The 23,790-nt window shown below is 42.7% G+C and overlaps 1 protein-coding gene across 4 annotated transcripts in view; it reads left to right on the top strand.

Moving 5' to 3' along the window:
* The window catches only part of stard13a (StAR related lipid transfer domain containing 13a), a 50,776-nt gene that overhangs the window by 24,112 nt on the left and 2,874 nt on the right, over positions 1-23,790 (top strand). The window contains exons 1-11 of one of the 4 annotated variants that reach the window (XM_026181700.2): positions 1,663-2,230; positions 14,393-14,464; positions 15,479-15,560; positions 16,836-16,899; positions 17,181-18,496; positions 19,468-19,638; positions 20,224-20,383; positions 20,511-20,709; positions 21,061-21,274; positions 22,171-22,285; positions 22,812-23,063. In XM_026181700.2, coding sequence (XP_026037485.1) covers positions 2,107-2,230; positions 14,393-14,464; positions 15,479-15,560; positions 16,836-16,899; positions 17,181-18,496; positions 19,468-19,638; positions 20,224-20,383; positions 20,511-20,709; positions 21,061-21,274; positions 22,171-22,285; positions 22,812-23,063 — 2,769 coding nt within the window. In that variant the 5' untranslated portion in view covers positions 1,663-2,106. The other 3 variants (XM_026181699.2, XM_026181701.2, XM_026181698.2) reach the window with 3 other exon arrangements.

Genomic DNA, 23,790 nt, shown 5'->3' with positions numbered 1-23,790 from the left:
AGGAATTATAAAGCAAATGATTTAATGTTATCTTTGCATTCTCTCATCTTTAAGTAGTTCTGCCCCTCTTCTTTTTTTCCTCCCATGCACACGTTCCCCTCTTTTATCCTTCCAGCTGTTCGACTACAGGTTCATACTCCAGTCTCAGAAGTGAAAGAATATGAATCAATGGGACACTCTGCAGCTAAACTGTCAACTTACTCTGTGTCATGCAGGGCAAAGCAGGGAAAGTTAGACCAGCCTCCAGCCTCCATCACCTTCACCGTCTTTGATGTGGAGCAATTTCAGCTGCACAAGTCACATTCTGGGTGGAATTATGTCGCCAAATATTTGCTCAGTGCTTCGACTAAGATGGTGAGCCGTGCCAGTAAAGCAGCATTTGGCAGCCAGATAACCTCAGGATTCTGCTGACCGCTCAGGGTGTCTAGCGTGTTTCGACAAGATGAACTATTGAATCAGGTCTCTGCTCACTGGATCCCTGCTGACCTGCAATTTAACACCACAAACAGGACATCCGATGGTATCAGGCAGACGGCAACCGAGGAGCGTCCTGGTCGGTCTGATCGCTCGGTCTGGCATTCCTGGAATGACATGGGAATCTCTGAAATTCCCACCTCTTAACCTGTCAGAGGGGTGAATGTGGCTCTGAAAGAGAGGCAGCTCACATGCTCGAGCACTTTCACTTTAGGCTGCTGGCAGCAGCAGTACGCGACTTTATCTCAGTTAGTCAAGAAAAAGTCAGTTACTCAATCACCAGTTAGTGCTGTTACAGGTAAAGTTAGAAACTCCCTGAAGCACAAAACACATCTGTGAGAGCTTTATTGCAATTTTTCTTTGTCCTGTACAAAACTGGCAGCTTGTATGGTGTTAAGATCACAGACAGACATTTTTAAAGCAGCCACATCATGATTCAGCATTTTAAATTTGAGAATTTGCTGATGCTTTCTATTGGTAATTGCAAACGTGTTGGAAACATCACCTCGAGTTTTAAAGATTGTCTTAGCTAGTTGTCATAATTTCTGACAGAATTTAAAAGAAACAGAAACGGAGGACAAAAAATTAAGTTCCTGAGTACCAAAGCCCTCTCAGCTGCTCTCTGAGGTCAGACCTGTGACCAAAGCGCAGATTCAGTCCCAAAATATCAAGGGGCACGCTGTAGCCAGCAACAGAAAGACATATTTTATTTTTCAATTTTTACAATACCACAATTCTAAACACAAACAGACTTTAATTATGCATATTCTCTACCTCGTTAACCTCCACTCACAAGTTAATGGTTAACACGAAGGAAAATCTGCTCTTTACCTGGAGATAATCTGTGGTTGCTGCTTGCTGATATTTGCAGATGTCTTTCCACTGAGTTTGAGATTCTTGCTGAATTGATCAAGCAATTTCAATAATTATTCATGCAATTTAAGATTCCCAAAACATAGACAGGATTGGTCGACACACAGCTCCAAATCACATCCTGCGCGTTCAGTTAAATCATTTTAAACTCTTAGATTCAGCACAGCATGCCGGTGTTTTTATTTTAGGCTCGTCTGTCCTGGCTGTGTTACCAGTAGCCTACTGGGATTGAAAGAGATCCTTGTTTGGGTGAGTGGGTGGGTTTGTGGCGTGGAGAACGCGTAGACTAGGTTTGGTTCTTGTGTGTGTGTTTGCGTGTGTTTGAGAGAGAGCGAGTCCAACCCTTGTGGCGGGGGGCCGCCTCTCACATCTGGCTCGCCTTGTCAGAGTTCACGCCTCACATGCAGAAGTTATGTTTTAACATTTCTGCATCTCCGCCCTACAGACGTGGACGAGTAGGGCAGAAATGCAGAATTTGTTAAATCAGTACATCATTTTTTAGAGGGGGTCAGGATCCTGCCGGTAGGACCTCATCCGCCTCCACTGGTACAGGAAGGTGACGCAGCGCTAGAGGAGCTGTATACCAGGTGTAGCAGTGACGACTATTGCGGCAGCCAGACGCAGAAGCCGGGGCGCACTGCCTCATCCCGGGCTGTTCGCATAGCGGAATAAAGGAGCTGAGGAATGAGCGTGTGGTTGACAAGAGCAGTGGTTTCGTTTTTTTAATAGTCGGGGGAATATGAGTCCGGCTGCACAGCAATGACAACCCAGCGAAAGTCTGCCAAGCTACAGCTGCGGCGGTCGATCAGCGAGCAGCTGCGGGACTCAACGTCCAAGGCTTGGGATCTGCTGTGGAGAAATGTCCGGGAGAGACGGTTAGCAGGTCAGAGCCAAATACAAATATGCGGGATGCAGCTTGTCCTCACAGATGAAACAGCCTAACTGTAACCACAGTAAGAATAATGACGTGCTAGGCTACATTAAACCACCACTTACTTTTTTTCATAAAATCCTGGTTTGAAAATTCAGATTTTTTTCTGTTTTCTTTCTAAGTGGTTGAACATTTGCCTTATTTTTCCCTCACTCTTTGGTTGTATGATTTTACGCACCATCGTATTTATTCCTTTAGACCTTATAGTATTATTAGAAGACAGAAGTTTATCTTCAGCCTATGTGCTGCATATAGAGCTGTTTGCCTGTAGCGTCACAGCAGCGCGCACCCTGGTATTTTGGGAAGGTCATTGTCAAATTTAGTCCTCAAAACAGCACCCAGGCATGTGCTGTGGACAGGAGTCCAAAGAAGGGGGGTCCAGATGCCAATCATTCACTATCTGTTGTTCTAATCCGGACTCTGGTTTACTTTCACTTATTTTATTCTCGCTGTTTATTATTTCGGATTATGTCGTCCGGAGAAGGAGTGAAATATTCTCACAATGCAGCAGGTTTCCCCCCCCCCCCCCCCCCCCCCTTTTTTTTTTTTGGAAGGGTCGCTGGGTTTGCTCTGTATTTGGCCTGGATGCGCAGAGTTTACCATCTCTCTCTCCCCCTCTCTAAACTGTGCGTCAGAGAGCTACAGCTGTCCCCTCAGTTTAATGTAATTACCGAGATGTGCGCCTCTTAAGCAAATTAAACGATGAACATTCCCACATTCACGACAACACAAACCACCACAGACCAGGATGTCGGTCAAAGTCAGTGTGCCTATTCATGGTGTATTACAGTGCTTAGCAGTGATAGATTGCATGCACGGCCAGCAAAATGATGCTGGAGCCCTGCTAAAGATTTTTTTCAGCATTGCATGAAGGACAGCTACTACAGTGTTTGTTGCTTTAGTGAATCTTTGTGCACAATTAGAAAGAGAGTATCTGCCTAAGGAAGCATCAGAGAACACCTGCTGGCTGTGTAATCCTCTTTTTCCTTATTTCTAGCCCTTCCATCCTCCTTTCAGAGCCCCAAACCCACAGCCCCTCATCCAGCACCCCTCCTTCATCCTACTGCTGAACGCATCAGCTCAAAGGCACACAGTTCACATCTGTCTGGATCTGATATGGGGATGGGGAATCCTTAAAAATGTGCACATCTGGCCTTACAGTTATGCTGGCATTCAGAAGTGCATTTTCCACCCTATGAATTAGTCAGGACAGTGGAATATCTGGAGAATCCATGCTAGTCAAATGTTATGAATTTAAACCTGTTTTGTATTTTTGTTTGGTGGGGGGGGGGAGAAATACTGTAAATAATTTTCCAGACGAGGCTGATTTTATTTTGATGGTGATAAACAGCACAGGATTAAATTCACTGACATGTAGTCATGGCAAATAATGTGAGCATCTTTTTAAAAAAAAAGAAACCCTGCACTGATTACCAGATGTAATTCAAAGATTGTGCATATTAAGCAAAAGTCAAGAGGCAGATGCAAAAAAGCAGAGAGTGTGTGTATCTTTGTGTGTGTGAGAGAGAATTGAGAGTACAGCATAGCACCTGGATTTAGTTGTAATTCCACAGATTTTTGAGTTAGTAGTAAGTGTGGGTCTCCCTTTGAATGTGGCTTTTGCGAGCCTGAGTTTCTTTGGTGTGGGAGTTTATGTGTTCGTGTGCGTGTCGGTTTGTTAGAAAACACCGATGCAGAAGAAAGAATTTACACAAACACACAGGAACGTGCAAAAGTCTTGAACCACCATGCATTTTGTCATATTTTGTTTTCAGGAACCAAACGTTGTTGTCATTTTAAAGTGGTCGAGTGATAGTTCTCCAGATTTTCTGAAGGTCTTTCATAGGTTTTCTTTGGACATTGGTTGCTTTTTCACTAATTTTCAGTCCAATCCTTGTACCTGACTATTAAACAGAAAAAAGGCACATTACTTGTGTTTGTGTCCATAGATAACAATTTAGCAAAGAACTGATTCACTGTCATACTCGCTGCCTGTTGGAAAAATACATAATTTGTTCCCATTTCTTTAGTTAATTTATGAAAAATACCAAACATAACATAGTTTGATAGTAGTTAAAGTTTCAACCAGTGTGATTCTAAATGATCCCAAACATCTTTGGGAAGATCTTTTTGGTTCATTTGCTGTAATCCTAAAGATTACAGGAGATGACCAGTATCTGAAAAAAAATCCTGACACATGACCTCAGAGATGAGTCTGACCTGTCAGTTGAGCCATCTACTGTTCAAGCCTCATCAGATATGATCTCATTGGAGGGGTGGTTGTCAAGAAGCCATTTTAAAGGAGGGAAACAGAATAAAGGGTGAGGTATGCCAAATTACACAAGAACTGGACTGAAAATCGGTGGCAACAGGTCATATGGAATCTAGATTTCCATAAGTTTGAACTGTTTCTGGATGTCAGGAGGAGTATCTACAGTGATATGTAAAGTACAGTTGAGGCTCTGTTGTGATTTGGTGTTTTGGAGATATGGTCAAAACTGATGGAATTACAAATACAGAAAACCACCATCAGAGTTCGATTCATCATGCAATACCATCTAAAATGTATCTGATCAGCAACAGCTTCACTTTCATCATGAAAATGATCCCAACTGAAGCAGTGTGGGATCTTTTAAAAAAAGAATCTACTTAAAGATATTACAAGAAAGCTTATCTAACAGAGTTCAGGCTATGTTGAAGAACAAAGGCGGTCGTGCCAAATCGCTCATCAGAGCTGTACAGACTCTGTTTTTGCCTTATATACTGTATTTGCATTTATGATTGAGCATAAATCACTGTTCCTATTTCTTATTTTCCCAGGAAAATAGAAAGAAATACGCAGTGGCATGAGACACTTGCACAATACTGTATTTCTCTAGAAAGTATTTTTTGAGAATACTGTTGCTTAATCATGCAGCAAATTTGGCAACTTGGCAACAATTAAGTGAACTAAATGATGACACTCACTGCTGTGAGTATATGAGATGGTAGGCGTTCACGCTGCTGTGTTTGTATTTCCAAATTTCATTAAAAAAACATATATACGGTATGTCCATTTGCACACGTTTGCACCCATTTGCCATTTTCCTTGGAAAATACAATAAAATCAGGAGTAGCTCAAAACTTCTGCACGGCCCTGTGTGAAATGATCTTGAATCATCTCTTTCCTACTAGGATTTATTTTCACTGCTCTGTAAACTGGACGTGGCGCTCACTTTGCCCCGTACTCAGGATGACCTTTGACTTCTGCGCTGAAAATACTCAGCCAGCTTTAAGTAAAACCCAGCTGCATTTTATCTGCCGCTGGATGGCTCAGGGCTTCCTGCTGTTTAAAGTCCATTTCTCTGTAATGGTCCTGACTGCTTTTTAGATCATCTCAAAGAGCTAATAGAGCCTTGAATATTTGGGCATGAAGCTCCTTAGTTTTTGGTCTTTAGGTTAAAGGTGACCAAGCTTTGATGTTCAGAATTGTGAAGTCTGCCTGGCTGTGAAGGTCAGAGTGTTTACTTTAGTACTGTCCTTAAAAATGACTTTAAAACCTTATCAAAGGTCAAAAATAAGAACTCCAGCTTTTTTTCCTAATATTAACTCTTTTTCTTTCTTAATGCTCACACACATAAATGATTTATGAGCATCTGGTGATCTCATTTATTTTGTCACAAAGATATTTTGCACTTAAAGGCTTCATAATGTCAACTGCAATAAGTGCTGCTACTACTTTTTGATCAGTATCTCATTTGCTTTAAGACCTAAATACATCCTCCAGGATTTGCCCATTCGTGACTGTAAATGGGATAATGACACATCAGATGACTTAACAAAGAAATGGAAGTAATGCCATAAACACAGCTTGCTCAAAATCAATGAAACTAACAGACCGAAACAACATTTTCAGAGGTTAGACATAGTAGGATGTCTTATATCAATAATGCTTTATATTGTAAATGAGAAGAACAGGTTTTAAATAATGCATAAATCAGCTGTCATGCTGACATAATTTCAACAATAATTTCAGGTCTCACAACAAGCAGGTTCTTCACATTTCCTCGTACTGTCCTTTTAGGTCTTCTTGTGTCCTCCAGCTGCGTATTTAATTAAACTTTAGCTGTAGCTGATTTTTCAGGCTCATCTCTAGTCGATGTAGCTTCGGTCTTGTCGTGGCCTGCTGTAACTGAAAGCGATGAATATTATATTACTCACTGCTTACTACAGCCCTGCCCTTTGCCGCTTTGGTTGCACACATCTCCATTACTTAGCTCTCCATTACATTATTATGCCAACCGTCTGTGCCAAAGATCACATGGGACGTTTACTCAGTGCCCTGCTTAGTGTTTCAAATTTATTTTTCTTTGTCGGTTTATCTCGAGTGAAAATAGAGATAGTCCAAACTTCCACTTTTGCAGAGAAATTGTGCAGATCATGATTTTGATTTCCTCAAGAGGGCGGTGTAATCAAACCCAATCACAGATTTTATGTTTCACAGTTTCACTTGTTTGACTGGGAGTAATTTGGCATTTCTGGGATTTCGGACTCGTAGCTTCCAGCTTTCTCACAGTATATGGCCTGCAGGCTAAAGAAAAACTGTCCTGTAACTGCTGACCTGTAAGTGACTTTGCTATGGCGCTTTTTTCACACCCTCTCTTACCTCACCTGCCGATTATTACCTCCCTAAAATAAATTCAGGTGACAGCTTGGGTCCTCGGGTCTTGGTAAACCATTATTCTGCAAATCTGGGTCAAACTATGGCTTCTCTACTTCCACTCACTTCTTTCCACACATTTATCCCCTAGTTTCGTTACTCTGTGGCAACTTTCAGTCACATATTAAAGACTTCAGCTTACTATATCTGCTACATGGTAGATTTATTTAGATGTATTGGTATGTGAAAGGAGTGTTAGCAGGGAAAGTGGGTGATGTATATCTGTCATGTGGTCTAAATGTGATGGTGTGGGTTTATTCTTCAATGGCATTGCAGTCCTACTCAGCATAAGCAGCAAACATCTTACTCCTACTTACATTCCTCTGCACCGTCTCACAAATCCACATGCTCTATTGTTCTGTTTGTTCCTTCCCGTTTCGCACTGGGATATGGCTGCTGGCATTGTATATTTTTCCAGGCCTATCCCCTTCCCTGTCCTGATTACGTGTCCCCTCACAGATATCCCCACTAATGCCTGGGGCGCGTACCAAAATTGATTCTTTGGCAGATCCTCAGGAAGCGGTGCAGCGTTCCCTGAGCACTCAGGGCATTGGTTGCTGGTCATGTGACCAAAGGAAGGACCTTGTGAAAGTCGGTCTTCCTCCCATCTCAAACTCAGCTGAGCAGTCAGCCTGTGTTTACCATCTGAGTCAAGTGGTGTGATGAAACCTGCGTGTTTGTTAGACTGTGGTGATTCGGAAGGAGGAGCCAGGAGGGAGAAGAGCTGATTTGGCTTCCAGTAAGGACATGTTAAAGGCAGGAATTTACAAGGAGTGCTCACTCTACAATCCACCACCCTGAGACTTGGAGTGTAGATTAAACGTTATGTTATGGAGACTGGAGACATCACTATGGCCCTTATGGATGACATGGAAGCTGCAGTGAGTACAGTCCACGGGGCTGGCTTAGTGCACTGTGAAGATGCAGACAGAGCAGATTCTGCAAGGAATGAAGAGACAGCAAACGTAACAGAAACTGCTAAACATGCGAATGAGGACACGAGGAGTTTAACCGCTGCTGACAGTGTGGACAATACGAGGGATGAGAGCGCTGACAGCATGTGCACAGAGGACAGTGCAGACTGTGCTGATGTCACAAACAGTAGGAACATGGAAATCGGTGACAGTACAGACTGCGGGGATCACAGTTCCAAGGGCGCCAGTAATGACAGTGAGAGTGACTGTGAGAGCAGCGGTGAGAGTACCTGCCTGGAGGCCATGACACCCGATGGGCAGGACTACTACCTGAGGCTGGGCGACACCCCTCAACGGCGCTCTGCCCTGCGCCTCTCGCGCATCATTGCTCGCAAGCAGCTTCTGCGGAGGCTGGCACAAGGTAGCTATGGAGAAGATGTTTTAATGCCTTTGATTTAAATTCAATCTCATGCCTCAGTAAAACATAAGAAAGTATGTCAATGCAGTTTTCAACTTTTTTTTGTTTTTTGTTTTTCTCACATGTGTGTCTTTCTTAAAAAAGGGGGTGACAATAGGTTGATAAGTAAACTGAAAAACCTCTCATTAGATCTTTGAAGCCTACCAAGTGTAAATGTCACTCATCACTTGTTCTGTCCATTGAAAGAGAGAGGAAAGTGCTGGGTGCACATTTACACAAAGTGCTTTGATAAGTGTTCCAGCTGTTAAACAGGGGAAGGAAGATTCTGATTGCAGGGCTTTAATGTTAGATTGCGTCTCCCCTGTTTGGAATTGGGCCTATTCCACAGTGGTTCCCACCTGATGCCTTAATTATGCTTCAGTGGGAAATCTATGAAAGGGTAACCACCTGAAGTGGTTCTTCCACTTCTAAATTCCAAGAAACATCATCTAGTCAGACATGTGGAGCCACTTCCACTCCAAAGATGTCTTTCATAAATCTGAAAGAAGCCATAACAAATGCTTGAGGGCTGTAGTGTTCTTGTTTTTGTCTCTTCCCCCTACCCGACTGGTTACTTCCTGCACTTCCTGTCACGTGACTCAAGCTTCCCAAGGAGTAAATTTAACAGAACAACACTGTCACCGCAAAGGCCGCCTGTGTTCATTGAAAACGACAGCATGCTCTTTCTCTGTAAGGCTGCATTGTTGGTGCTCTTGAAACACATCAGGCAGTTAGTGGTCAATTTTTTTTCTCCCTCAAAATGCCATGCCACATAATTAGGAGCAGAAGCGTGTTAAGTCTTGTGCTACGTGTTATCCCTGCTTCATGATGAATGGGTCTCAAAGAATCCAGATGATATATGAAGTAACTAAAAGAAACAGTGATATGCTGGAGGAGAGAGATGAACAGGAATGTAGACGGGGAAGCAAGTTTATGCCTGTGCTGGGTGATGGTATGACTTTTTAACTTTCACTCACTCCTATTTTTGCACTCTTACATGCACTTCGCTCTTCTCAGCCCTCACACAAACACACTGTCTCCTTCACCCACTTCTGTTGCATTCCACTCCTCAGCAGCTGGTCGAGTGTGAGGCAGCCTTTAAAACAACACAACTCAGTGACCTAAACAGTCGGTCACCGAAATCAGAGGCTTTTTAACAGCAGTAGTGCTTAATTCATGTCTCCAGGTACAATAAAGCTACTTTGAGCTTCTTCCTTGCTCACAAGTTGTTACCACAGCAGGTAACCCCCTATATTTGATTACTTACTTTTATATTGGATGCCCTTCCTGACACAACCTCAAAGGGGTTTGTGTCTCCTCCTGTTCTCAAACCATTGGCTTTTCATGCATAAAACAAATGTGCAAACTGCTGCCCTGATTTATAAATGTGTATGGGTGACATACAGATGTGTTAAAGGCTTTCATAGTGGATCTAATCACTGTCTTGCAGCAGATTGCCCCCCTCTGAGCCTGGTTCTGCTGGTGGTTTCTTCCTGTTAAAAGTAGGCTTTTCCTTCCCACTTTTGCTAAGTGCTTGTTCAAAAGTGGTCCTTTGATCACTGGGTTTTCTCTGTATTATACTTTACAATAAAAAGCTCCTGGTGTTGTGATTTGGCACTATATAATTAAAACTGAATTTCATTGAATTGATTCAAACGCTACACAGCGTTCACATGACATTATTACCTAAATCTGTGAATCTGAATCTGATTTCATCGACAGCCACTTAACTATTTGACTGATTGCTCCCGACTGTTGATTGAGTCCATCTCTTTAGTTTAAGGCTTGAAATATGGTAATTGTGAGGAGCATGTATGTAATGCTAACATGATTTTTTATTCATAAAATCAGTGCAACTCCTGCATTTCTGCTCTGATGTTATCCTTCCTGTTTAAATTAACAGCCTAATCACTAAATGACAAAGGGTTTTCTTTTGATTTCTCTAACAAAATGCTTTAGCACCCTCTGTTGGAGAAAAAATGACATAACCAAACATACAGCTTGACCTTCACTTTTCTTCACTCATCCTATTAATCTAATCTGGTAACACTCAGTATTGCCCTGTGCCTTTATTAATTATGGTCAACTGCTTAATTACAGCAGTCCTCGCATTTGTGCCATGTCGCATATATGTAGGACTGAGTAAACTCTGCAGTCCTTCATGTGTGCATGCTTCCACCGATTCTGTGTCACAGTATATTTCCAAAGCTCGGTATTTGTCACAGATGCACTTCATGAGATAGAACAGGCATATTCCTCTTTAATGTCCTTTGCTTCCTTCTTCATTTTCTTCACTGCCTTAAAAAAAACCTTTAAGAGTAAAGGACTAAGTGCTTTAGCGTATGTAGGAATATGGCAGCTTTCCAGGCATCCTGTGTGTGTGTGTGTGTGTGTGTGTGTGTGTGTGTGTGTGTGTGTGTGTGTGTGTGTGTGTGTGTGTGTGTGTGTGTGTGTGTGTGTGTAGTCTGTGACTGCTCAGTGTTATTTAGACTAAAGGGACAGATCTTATAAAAAAAATCTATTCAATTAAACTAAAAAAAAAAAAAAAAAAAGCTCTCTTGTGGGCTTCACTTTAGCCCAGGAACTTCCTGCTGCTGTTCTTAGCTCACATGTCACTTTTAACACATGGGAAATTTAGAACAGGAAATGATGTAATCCAGGGGACTTTGGGGTCCTTGGGACCCAGTACGAGGCAGACATAACACAGATAAAAGGCTGCCAGAAAAGTCAGGGTTACTGGTGTGGGATGAAAAGCAGGAAATGAAAGGTAGAGAAAAGAAAGTTTCATTAAAAAAAGCTGTGAGGAGATTCGGGTGTTTGAATTATATGCGTTACGTCAGATTGCTGGCACCCTTGTTATGTAAGAAATTAAATTACAGCCTCTTTGTCCCACACATGAACACCATAACTCACAGACCAACCCACAGTCGAGCGCACTCGTACACATACCATCTGTCTGGCTGTTGTTGGCTTTCTGCCTGTTGTCGTATATTCTCCTCAGCACCAGTGCAGTGAGATATGCTGAAAGACAGCATGGCGGGCAGCTCGGATTAGCTCCGTCTGACTGCGTGCACTGGGGTGTTTTGTGGCCTGCTAATAATATGTTTGTGTACTAATTAATCTCTTGATTAAATTCTGCACAGATGAATGGCAGTGCTTTGTTCCTGTGCTGAGAGCAGCTTTGCCGTTGCCAATTACACATGCACAAACATAGCAATGAAGTATGCCATTGTGTGTGTGTTTGTATTCTAGGCTTTTCAACTTTTTTCTTTTGACATTGGCTGCTTTTTCACTCATTTTCAGTCCAGTGTTTGTACTTGACCATTTTCAGAGGTACATTTTTTTTTATTAACTTGTGAATCATTCAAGCATAAAAAGACACCTAACTCAAGGAACGAGCCAGCGTTGTGTCTACACATAACAGAAAACTTAGCAAAGAACCCATTTTAAATGTTATGCTTAAGCACCTTGTTACTAGCATCCTGTCAGAAAAACACAGAAGTTGTTCTCACTTCTTTAGTTAAAACAAAGACCTGATACAGGACCTGTGAGATGCATCTGACCCTTCATTTGATCCATCTACTGTTACTGAAACCTCATCAGAAATGATCTCAGTGGAAGGGTGGCTGTCAAGAAACCATACTTAAAGAAGATCGTCAAGCTAGATCACCATCCTCACATTCAAAACCTGAAATCTCTTTGTGGTGCATATTTTTTAACCTGTGCATGCACGCATTTTAGTGTTTAAAATCTCAACATACACTAAGCAGACAGCTGGTGTGGTATGGCTTCCTCCTTGTGGTGTTCCCACAGGGTCCATCTCAGCTGCCACTCCCCACCCCAGCTGTCTGTCTCACCCTTGTTGCATTCTCTGACTCACTGGAGGCAACATCTGGACTCTTCTAAATGTCTAGTGTGTCTAATGCATGTGTGTTCGTACACATTTGTTGCTCGGATGTGTAGGCTTGTGCTATAAACCCAGAGACGGAAGGTTCGAGCGTCCTTGCTAACCAGCCAGTAGGTCCAGCTGACATGTGAAGTTGGCATCCACCACTTGTCAGGCTGCGACCTCGGGGTCTGGCTGATGCAAACGTCAACTGAAATTATTTCTTCATGGAATTCATGGGGCAACATCACTTCTGGTAATGACAATCATGGTGTGACGCGAAGATGTGCAATTGACAGGAACAAGGATGAGTAAATTTAATGGAAGAAGCAAACGGGGCGGCTACATCCTTTGTTGAGAGAAGGATTCAGAGGAGGATGTGGTAGGAAAGGTTGATAAGAAGAAGGATGTAGAAAGAGCGCAGTGAGGGCAAAAGTAAGTAAATAAGTTTAAATGAGCACATAAAAATCTGAGGAATTAGTAAGAAATTAAAGCATGACAAGAAGAGCCTAAAGCAGAAAGTCTGTAAAAGTAGAGAGATGTTGTATGTAGATCCTAACTAATATGAAAGTGCGAGAGAGGAGGTTGAGGAGAAAATTAGAGGGAAGAGAAAACCTGCATGGGGCAGGCTGGAAGAGGGAGGCAGAGTTGTAAACACACGGGTTGGAAAGGCAGCGGGGAAGAAAGCGCAAAATCAATGCCACTTGACGGAAAGCTGCATAGCAGCGACTGGACGTGCCATGGGATGGAGAGGAAACGTCAGTCTGAGCAAAGGACAAAGGCATAGAAGCATGTCATCACCTACACCATGAGAGCTCCCAGTAAGTTTTCACGTTTCTCCTGAAAGCCTCTCGCCCATGAAATGCTTCTCTCTGGGATCTCTCGGTCTCTGCAGTCTATTTTCAGAGAACTGGAAATATTTTTACCCCGAGCGCTGCTTCATATGTGACTTAGAGAGAGGAGTTATGCTGAGAATGTTGGAAGAGGGTTGTAATTGCTGGATTGTGGTAATGGGATCATTTCCTCTGGCCATTCTCATCTCTGAGGGTGAAGTCTGACATTTGTTTTATTTCCCTGCTGAACTTTGTCCTCTGTGTTTCTGCGGTGACTTTCTCAGGCAGTGCCAGCACCTCTGTGAGAGTGAATGAGACACGTGAGAGTGAATGAGTGTGGCTTTGACAGAGAGATCAGATAAGAGCCATGAAAGTAAAATGATGAAGTTACAGTTGCTCTTATTTGACCTTTAATACTTATCATTTAACATTTCATTTTTTTCACATGTAAATTCCTTCCCATTCTTTTCACTTCCTTATTATTTATGATTTTTGTATTTTTCTAGCATGTCTCAGTGCGCATTTTAAGTCATATTGCACCTAAAACACATGATTGCTGTCACCAGATTATTAAGATGTCTTTGTCAGCACAAAGAGGCGCTGCAGAGCGGTTTAATAAGTGTCTGCTCATAAAGTGAGCGTACTGTACACACACATACCCACACACTTGTGCATTTCAGGGCTGCCAGTTTAGAGGTGTGTGCAGTACATAGGCTTGTGGAAAAAAGTAGTAAAACAAATGCCTGTAAAATGTCTCAAGGTGTTGGCGGCACCGTGCTGACCTGTTTTATTCTTTATACATTTATACTTTCAATTCTGAAGGCTGGTGTATCTATATCTGTAGTACAGATGTAATGTTAGACAATGTACGCTGCTTCCTTTGTCCACTCAAGATAATGGGCATCCTTCTCTGGCAAATTTCCAGCTTTTCCAGTCTCATCATTCCTCTTAATTCCCAGAGGGAAGTCTCGTTTTCTGAGATGTTCCTCCTCTGTTTCCGTAACACGCTCAGAGATGGATCATGGAAAATGAGTCACTGCGAGTCTGTCTTTAATTTGATTTATCATGTTTTTCAATTTATTAATTAAGACTTTCAAAATGTTGACCTTGTTCGGCTGCGATTCTCAGAAAGGAAATCATTTGGGGACTTTCCTCCATAAAATTTGGTTGTGGTGATATATAATGCAAACTAGAAGCTGTAAATTTGTAAAAAATACATCGTACTAAAAATATAGTTGAACAGTAGAGATCCTACATGATAAAATAAACATGCATATGTTGATGTTTGCTCTCAACATGCCTCTACTGCTTTCTTTGCTTTTCAGAGATTGAGGCTAAGGAGGCTTGCGACTGGCTTCGAGCAGCGGGATTTCCACAGTACGCTCAGCTGTATGAAGGTATCACGCACACAGAGGAGCCAAAGTTCAGCTTTTACCCAGCTGACTTGTTTCACACAAGGACCTCCTCTTTCAGATCTCTCCTTTTGTTTATTCTCTGCGTTCTGTGTTCTTTCTCTGTTTTATTTTTCCACCATCTGTGCTTCTCTCTCTCTTTCTGCCATCTCTCCATCCTTGTATCCTCGTCTTCTGGGCCACTGCGTTCTATTTCCAGGCTTCAGTTCCTGTCTGGAGGGAGGGGTCATGGGAAAGGCCTTGTTATCACTGCTGGGACTCTCATAGCTTCTACTTCTGTCTTCTTTCTCCCACCTTTCTCCTTGTGCCCTTCCTCACCCACCACTTTTCTTATAGTCATCTATCCATCTTTCTTTCTTTCTTTCTTTCTTTCTTTCTTTCTTTCTTTCTTTCTTTCTTTCTTTCTTTCTTTCTTTCTTTCTTTCTTTCTTTCTTTCTTTCTTTCTTTCTCAATAGCAATTATTCATGTGATGATCATTGGATTTTTTATACGTTTCAAACATAAACAGGAAATGGCCTAATCTAAGAAGTTGCTCTTAAAGCACAACAGTCCATCTTTAGCAGCACACACACACACACACACACACACACACACACACACACACACACACACATGCACACATATGCACACACACAGCTTCTCTGAGAAAACTTGAGAGCTTCAGTAATGTTGGGTTGTGGATGCCGGGCTCTGGGACTCTGTGGCTGCTCCCCAGGCAAACATGAAGCCTGCAGTCTGCAACCACACGCTGAGAATCACCAAAATAAAAAAAAGCTTGAGTCATTTTAGCATTGGCGCTCTGTGGGATTTGAGCTATTTTGGGATTTGAAAGCGTGTGCGTATGTGTGTGCATTCAGAAAACTTGAGATGCAGATGAGGAGTGTTAACAGTGGTGGCAGCAGACTTCTTTAACAGTTAACTCAAAGAGGAATATGCAGACTCATGTTATCTGTTAGTCATTAACTAAAAAACTCATTTTCTCTGTCTCTTTCATCCAGATTCCCAGTTTCCGCTTGACATTTCGTCTGTTAAAAGGGACCACGACTTTTTGGACCGGGATCTGGTGGAGCCTCTTTGTCGGTAAGGACGCCGGCACGTCGACGCGTTTCAGTGTTTACACTTATGCCTCCACCCGTACACACTTAAGACCAGAAAAATTCTAGCTTCCTTTTCCTGCTCAGTTCTCTGGCTTGTCCTGCGGCCTCATGCTAACTGCTACTCATTAGATGTCTGACCCCCCTCTCCCTAATGAACTCCCCTTCCACGTCTCCCACCCATATACTTTGAAGCTTTGATCTGGTCACCTCCCCTCCCCTCTGTCGAACTCTGATCTCCCATTCAAAGAGGAGAGACCCTCGGGGGGAAAAGCAGGGGGCGAGGAATGGGTGAGAGTAGTGGGGAAGGAGTGAAGGGATGCCAGTACTTCCCAACACTTCCCAACTTTGTGGTGTTTCTTTCCACATGTATTTGATTTTTCCTCTTCAGATCTCCTGTTTTCATTTTATTAAAGCTTTACATGGTTGCAACAGCTTATCCTGCTCCTTATCTGCTTCTTTTCTCTCTCCTGCTTACCCCCCATCTCCCCAGTGTCTATGGCAGAGGAGGGTGTGGTAATTAAAACGTTAGTGGCTCCTGACAGCTATACCGTGAGAGAACACACATCAGATCCCCTGAAAGTGTCTCAAGAGCTATAAAACATGCTCATAATGTGTTGTTTAAATGTTAAATTATATAGTCATTTTCGCTATGACACAAGTTGTGCAGAGCAATTCTTGTCTGGCCATTTGTATGAGAGGACAGAGAGGTTTACAGTGAACGAAGGAGGATTTCCTACTGTGTTGTTAGAGGGCTGAAATCCTTTCAAATGACAGAGGTCATGAGCCTTGAAACGTGTTTTTAACAATCCCGTCTTAAAGGCACGGACACAGACACCACCCCGCTAAAGAGCCACTCATCACATCCTAAATGAAGGTGGAGACAGTGGAAGCTTTCCTCAGGGTGAAGGGAGAAAAGTGAAGGGGAGGAGCTGGCCGTGTTCGGGACTGAGAATCAATTTCAGGGGTGTGATGCCAGCAGAGAAAAGTAGAAGAAGAGAAGAAGAAAATCAGCGTGGAACATGTGTGTAGACAGACTACAATGAAGATGGTGTCTGAGAAGAAGTTTAAAGCAGGCAGTGAAGAAGCATATCTGAAAGTGGACCCAGCAGGGATGTGAGAAGGTGGTAGTGAAAAGCAAGAAAAGAGACTGAAAGGGAGCGGCGTCAGAGTGCAGATGGATAGAGACACACAACAGACAAATCGCATCCAGAAGAGCAGCTTTAGATGCAGCATTTGACTGTGCGCTTGTCTGTTGCAGGCGTCTGAATACTCTGAACAAGTGCGCCTCCATGAAACTGGACGTCAGTCAACCCAAGAAGAAAGTAAGTCAAAAATTTTGCCAATGAATTACAAGAACAGAGGTTTTTGCAGCTTGATTGTTGTTCCTCAATTACTATACACAGCTACAGTACTTGCTTGCCTGAAAATTATGGTGTGGTGTACTGTCAGTCACTGTGATGAAATGCATTTTGATTCATACTGTAAAATTGTTAGCTTGTTCAACAATGGATCCCAAATCTTTCAATAAATTTAAGCTATTTTTATTTTCTAGTATCCTAAACTTAAGACAGTAGAAGCTCATACTTCCTTTTTCCTTCCACAGGGTGATGACTCCGATGAAGATGATCCATTGGCTATCAGTAAAAGGTGGACGTTCGAGTGGAGCAGCCGACGCTGGTCTCGCCTACAAGACTTCCTGTCTGACAGCACCAATGAAAGCAGCCCGACAGGTCAGGGGGAGGGTCTGCACAGCACAGTGAGCAGTGAGAGCGTGCTGACAGACCTGAGTGAGCAGGAGATCACGGAAATCTCCTCGCTACACAGTGAGGACTCTGCCTCTGCCATGCCCGACTCCATATCGATGGCCTCCCTCTCTGCTTCCTATCAACCGCCACGGGAGCTCCCACACTATAACTCCCTGCCGATCAAAAGCAGCCGCCACGGGCAAGGGAGGCGGAATAAAGCCAAAGAGTTTTTGCGGCGAATGGAAATAATGCGTACTTGGGGGCCATCGACGAGGCGCAAGGGCTCAAACCGCAGGCCACCGCTGGTCATCAGCGGGCCGGTGTTACAGGGGGAGGAACCTCAGGCGCTGCAGATGCTCCAGTGTACGCCTATCAGCCAATTAGAGCAGAGCCCTAAACACAACCACCAAACTGATGGTGACATTTCCCCTGACTCTCTTAGCAAGGATTGTAAAGACCAGGTCACAGTGAGTGTGAGCCCCAGCAATGAGACTGTGGAGCTCCCTGTGAAGGAGCCTGTGTGCATAAAGCCCCGCACTGCCAGCAAGAGAAGCAGCATGTATCTGGAGGATATGGTGTTGCCTTCTCAGGGTAAAAGGACCGAAGGTCAGAGCCAGTTTGGCAGACACCAGTTTCACTCATATGAAAACCTCCTCATTCACATCCCCAAAGACCATAAACCAGGCACCTTTCCAAAAGCCCTCTCCATAGAAAGCCTGGCGCCTTCCCCTGGTGACAGAAACAACGACTCTCACGTGCATGCCCGAACTTCTCCCCGTGACAATGGCCTGGGTGAACCCTGGTCTGGTAAACCTTTGTCTAAACCCTGTCCTGGAGCTCCACGGGGCAGCAGAGTGAGTGTTTATGACAACGTGCCAGGCTCCCATTTGTATGCCAGCACAGGAGACCTGCTGGACTTGGAGAAAGAGGACAATCTGTTCCCTCACCTGGATGACATTATCCAGCATGTCAGTGGTCTGCAGCAAATTGTGAACCACTGGAGCCGTAGCGTGCTGCCCGAAGGGGAGACGGGGGAGGGGGAGGAGGAAGGGGAGGGCCGGACCACTCCCAGCGAAGGTGAGAGAGACGGGGTCTCCTTAAATGACACAGATTCAACGGGGACCAGCCGGGAGAGGAGAGACTCTGGAGTTGGGGCCTCCCTCACAAGACCACGGTGAGCAGCCCTTCAGCTTTTTAAAGGATAATTATGGTTTTATTACTACTTGAGTTGTGTTTTTATAGTTTTGGCCCTAAATTGTATTGATTATATTAACAGTGTAATCACTACAATCATGGCTGAGATCTTGAAGCACACCAAAGTACTCATGATGTATATAAGCAACAGTTTATTTGGGGAAAAAACAAAAGAGCACAACCAAAGTGTTAATGAAGCAGTGCACAGTAAAAAGGGTGGTGATCCTGGGTTAAATTGTGTTTATATTTACAGCTCGTTGTTCACTTTCATTGGTGGTATAGATGATAAACCATAAAAAAAGGGTCAGTTACTGCTTGTATGTTTCATTTTCTCTTGCCTGCGTAAGAGTAAATAGCTAATAGATAGACATCAGGCTTAACTGCTGCCTAGCAACACCTCTGTCAAGTATCCAGTACTGGAAAATTGGTGCGATGCCCTTTGTTGTCCATATATGCCTCTCTGGACATGTACTATAAATGTTGGGAGTCCAAATAATATTGCATGGTTCCTCTGAAGTTAAAATCGGCTCCAGCAGCCTGTGCTTGATGAATCAAGTGGGTGCCTTTCAAAGCTGAAGTCTTCTCACTCCACATCAGCACTTTGTCCTCCACCTTTGAACAGTTCTTACTAAGTTCATTAAGAAAAGTAATATATGCTTCTCCTACTCTCTGCTGGAGAATCATAAGAGCCCCTGATGGTTGAATGGTTGATTTTTAATCAAGGACCTCCTCTTTAACATTGAACAGGTTGGGTAATGTTTCTACTGGCTGCCTTCAGCAAATCAAATCTGTCTAACCTGAAGTTTTGTTTTAAACCAGTACAATTATATTCTTCCCTAAACGCTAGTTCCACAAAACTATAATAACAAGACTCAAAGTAAACTAGACTCATATTTACAGTGACTGAATCACAGTGTCTGATTGTTTGCTGGTATTTTCTTCCCATCCCAGTCTACGATGGCCCAGTTTCAGAACTTCAGATCATCTCAACCAGCCGGCATCTTCTCTGCAGATCAGCAGCCAATCAGCGGGCCAGCTCAGCCTGCTGCAAAAGTTTTCCCTGCTCCGCCTCACCGCCATCATGGAGAAATACTCGATGTCCAACAAACACGGCTGGACGTGGTGGGCGTGCATTACAATCACTGCACAATTTCAAGTCTACGTTTGTCTTTCAGTCATTCATTTATTATAAAACTAGACATTCACAACCTGTCAAACATACACGCAAAGTATCTCAAACTGTTTTATACATTTCTTTATCAAACCTCTTTCTTCATCTCCCCGTCTTTTTTTCCTCAAATATAAAAAATATAAACCATCTTTTTGGTTTTTCCTTATGTGGTCCAGGTTAGCAAGGTACAGTATGTTCTATACGCGTGACACTTTTTGCAGTGGTTATTTTTACTGCTTCCATTAACTCTGCAGAAGAGCTGAAACAGCAGGACCATATGGCCAACCATCAGCTTCATTTGGTTTCAAAACATGCATGCAGTTGGGCTCGTGCATGCCGCAGTGTTTGAACAAACTGGCTTTAGGTTGTCACCCCCACACACTTTCATCAGTTGATTATGCTCTCCAAACGCAAGCTTTGACTTGTTTACGGTGACCTTTGTTTACTCCTGTCAACCGGCATTTAAATAAAGAGAAGATAATCAAAGTATGTGCCACTTTTTCTGCCACACACTTAATTCTCTCTATTGCTTTCAGGTCTGTGCCAAAGTTTATGAAGCGCATGAAGGTGCCAGACTACAAAGAGAAGAGTGTGTTCGGGGTTCCCCTCATTGTCCATGTCCAGCGCTGTGGTTTTCCACTCCCCTTGTGTTTACAGCAAGCCCTCAGCCACCTCAGAACACATTGTCTGGACCAGGTTAGAATCAATAAAACTTTGTCCTTCTTAAAGCGCTACTGAAGGCGTGAATAAGCTGATAAACAGTTAATGCCCTGCCTGTCTCTTTCCCGTGACTGTCCCTTCCCTTCTGGTCTTCTTCTCTTAGGTTGGATTGTTCAGGAAGTCCGGCGTGAAGTCTCGTATTCAGGCGTTGAGGCAGCAGTGCGAGTTGTCTCCTGACTGTGTGAACTATGAAGACCAATCAGCTTACGATGTTGCCGACATGGTCAAACAGTTCTTCAGAGACCTGCCTGAACCTCTCCTCACAAGCAAGCTAGGAGAAACCTTCCTGCATATTTATCAGTGTAAGCCACCTCAGAGGCACACCTGCAGTCATTTGCATGTGACTGTAAATAGCTTTAATGGTTTAGTTGGCCTTAGTAAACAGGCAAACACAGTATATGTGATCTGTTTGTTCTTCTAATTAAAAATTAAAATCACATTTTAATTTCTGAACCAGTAAAAAACTGCTTCAATCTTTAATCAACGATATGCTATAAAACAACGTTGTTAATTGTATCCAAAATCATAAATCATATTCAGTCAAATATTGAAAACAGTATTTGCTATATAATGAAGAATTTCTATTGTTTAAAACCTTAACCACATTGTTTATTTGACCCATCACTCCTCCTCACGTCCATATTTTTCTTCAGATGTCCCAAAGGAGCAGAGACTGCAGGCCGTCCGAGCGGCCATCTTGTTGATGCCAGACGAAAACAGGGAGGTTCTGCAGACGCTGCTCTACTTCCTGCGTGACGTTACATCAATGGTGGAGGAGAACCAGATGACACCCATGAACCTGGCTGTTTGTCTGGGGCCGTCGCTCTTCCACCTCAGCATACTGAAGAGCGAAGCCTTATCACCAAGGTGCGCATATGGGATGATGAACACGCTGATTCTTGCATAAAAAACATAGAAGCTGATGAAAGTGAAATTAATAACTCGTATTTGCCTTAAACATTTGATTACATTTAATTACACTGTTTTAATTGTTTTTAGTTCTCCATAAATTCCACAAATTTACTCCTTTTGCTAAAATCTGATGCCACACAACACTAGTCTTTACAAATATTTCCTTGCATATAAAAATATCTCTCAAATTTCTCTTTTTAACTTTTGGATATTGGTAACTGATTTTATGCTTTGTTAATTGAGCAAATCTAAATACTACTAAACATTTGACTATTACAGTCATCAGTTAACAAAAGAAGGATTCAGTTGGTTCTCAGTTTTGTTCACAGTTATGGATTATTCTGAGCAGTGTAAAAATGTCAGTGTAAACGAAGATTGTAATTATGTGTCAGTACATTTAGAAAATCAACAATCATGGTAAAAAAGAAGATACGTCCCATTTCAGTTATAAGGTTTCATGTTTGAGGATAAAATTCAGTAGTACTTGGTCCTTACCAGGTGTTAAAATTAGATGTTTAAAACCTCAGGTGTGTCATTATTTATTTATTAAAATTGAAGAAAAAGTGCAGACACACTGTGAAAAGAGAAGTACACATTTATTTCTTCCTCCATAGAAAATAATGGGGTAAGTAGCAGCAAGGTTCTGCTAATCAAACGGTGTAACCACCCTTATAAAGATTGTTTGTCGTGCTACCACTCTGATTCTCCTTCCTTGTTGTAATGTTTGCTATTATTTGCATGAAGATCATTTGTATGTTAGGGATCTGGACTTAATTCTGTCCATTAATGACTCCGTATATATCACCTGTTGTACAGTTCTGTATATTCAATAATAATTTGTGTTCCTCAAGGTCAATTCAGAGGAAGTACACTACAGGCCAACCCGATCAGAAAGACCTCAGCGAGAACCTGGCTGCCACTCAGGGCCTGGCACACATGATCACCGAGTGCCAACGTCTGTTTCAGGTCAGGATCAAATACGCCACTATTTATTTCTGTTCACAAAGAAATAATACATGACTCTATCTTTATGTAAGACACTGACAAACAAACATGAAGCTGACTGATGTTTGCCCTGCTGCGTGGTTAGTAGCCAAGGCCACGTTATAATTGCATTTAATGAGCTCATTTCTAAAACTGTAGCTCATCATTACTTTGAGGCTGTCAGCGTGTACAGTATGCTGCTGCTTTCAGGGAGAAAGACAAACAGATTTGATTACTATGCATGCGGTTTGAAGGGTTTTCATACAGGACTGAATGATTAGCTCTTCTTAACCCACAGAGGACTGCAGAATTCCTCCAACACAGGGAAATGACCAGTGAGGTTATGTTTAGAAGATAATGGATATTAAAACGTTTTACCAAACTGACAGGAGCTGCTGTAATACACTATTAAACTTATAACTACAGTTCATTTTCCTCTGTAAAAGTTTTTGTATTTAGCTGAAGTGGTGCTGTGTGATCTGATTCACTTTCTCTGGCTGTTCCACAGATCCCAGAGGAAATGGTGACCCAGTCCCACAACTCCTACATGGAAGCTGAGCTGATGGTGCCCCCGCTGGACGAGCTTTGCAAAGCTCACGAGGAGGAAGTGGATGTGGACGAGGAAGAAGAAGATGAGGAAGGATCCTATCATGCACACCTAGAAAGGCTGATCCAGAACCTGCTGAAAGAGGCCAAAGATAAGAGCAAAGGCTGGGTGTCTCGCTCAACTACTGACCATACAGAACTGTCATTTAAAAAGGTATGTGTGGCTACTGAATCTCTAGAATAATGGATGGATATTGGGAGGGTTTGGAAGAAACTGGATGCAGAGCAAGGACCACAGTCATACAGGCATAGAAGCTGTCAGTAACGCCCATTAACACTCAATTGCTGGGGAAAAGTGTATGTTGCACAACCAGTTGGCTAGTGGTTGTGACTGAGAGGATCCTGGCAATTGCAGCAGTGAAATTTCTGCAAACACTTGCAAACTACTTGCTCGATGATGATGCAAACTACAAATGTTGGAAAGCTGAATCTTTTGGAATGAGGCCATTTCCAGTTTAAGATGCACTTTTTCAAGTTTTACTACAACGTGAAGAGATGGTAAACTGTTTGCAGAGTCAGCATCTTCCATACAAATACTGATCACTGTAGTTTGCTAGTAACAAAAGTTTTTTTGGGGGGGGGGTTTGACCATCTCTATATTTGCATGTGATTTAAACCTAGCTACAGCCAGCAGCCACTTGCCAACTAATTAGAAAATGCATATTTTTCTTTAGCAACAGAACGTTGCTCAGGTTTTTTCTGACTAGTCTCTTGACCTCTGTGACTTGGGCTTGAAGTGGAAATCAGAAAAATATTGTTCTTATTCATGTCTGTGCAAGCAGATTATCAGAAACATATACTGATTACATCTACATCTAACCACTTAGTCTGGTCTAGGAAAATCAAATCTATAAAGTTTCTAGTATTGCCCTTGAGATACA

This window comes from Astatotilapia calliptera, chromosome 10 (assembly GCF_964374335.1).
Source record: "Astatotilapia calliptera chromosome 10, fAstCal68.1, whole genome shotgun sequence".
In the NCBI taxonomy this organism is placed as follows: Eukaryota; Metazoa; Chordata; class Actinopteri; order Cichliformes; family Cichlidae; genus Astatotilapia; species Astatotilapia calliptera.
This window is presented reverse-complemented; position numbering and strand designations above follow the sequence as displayed.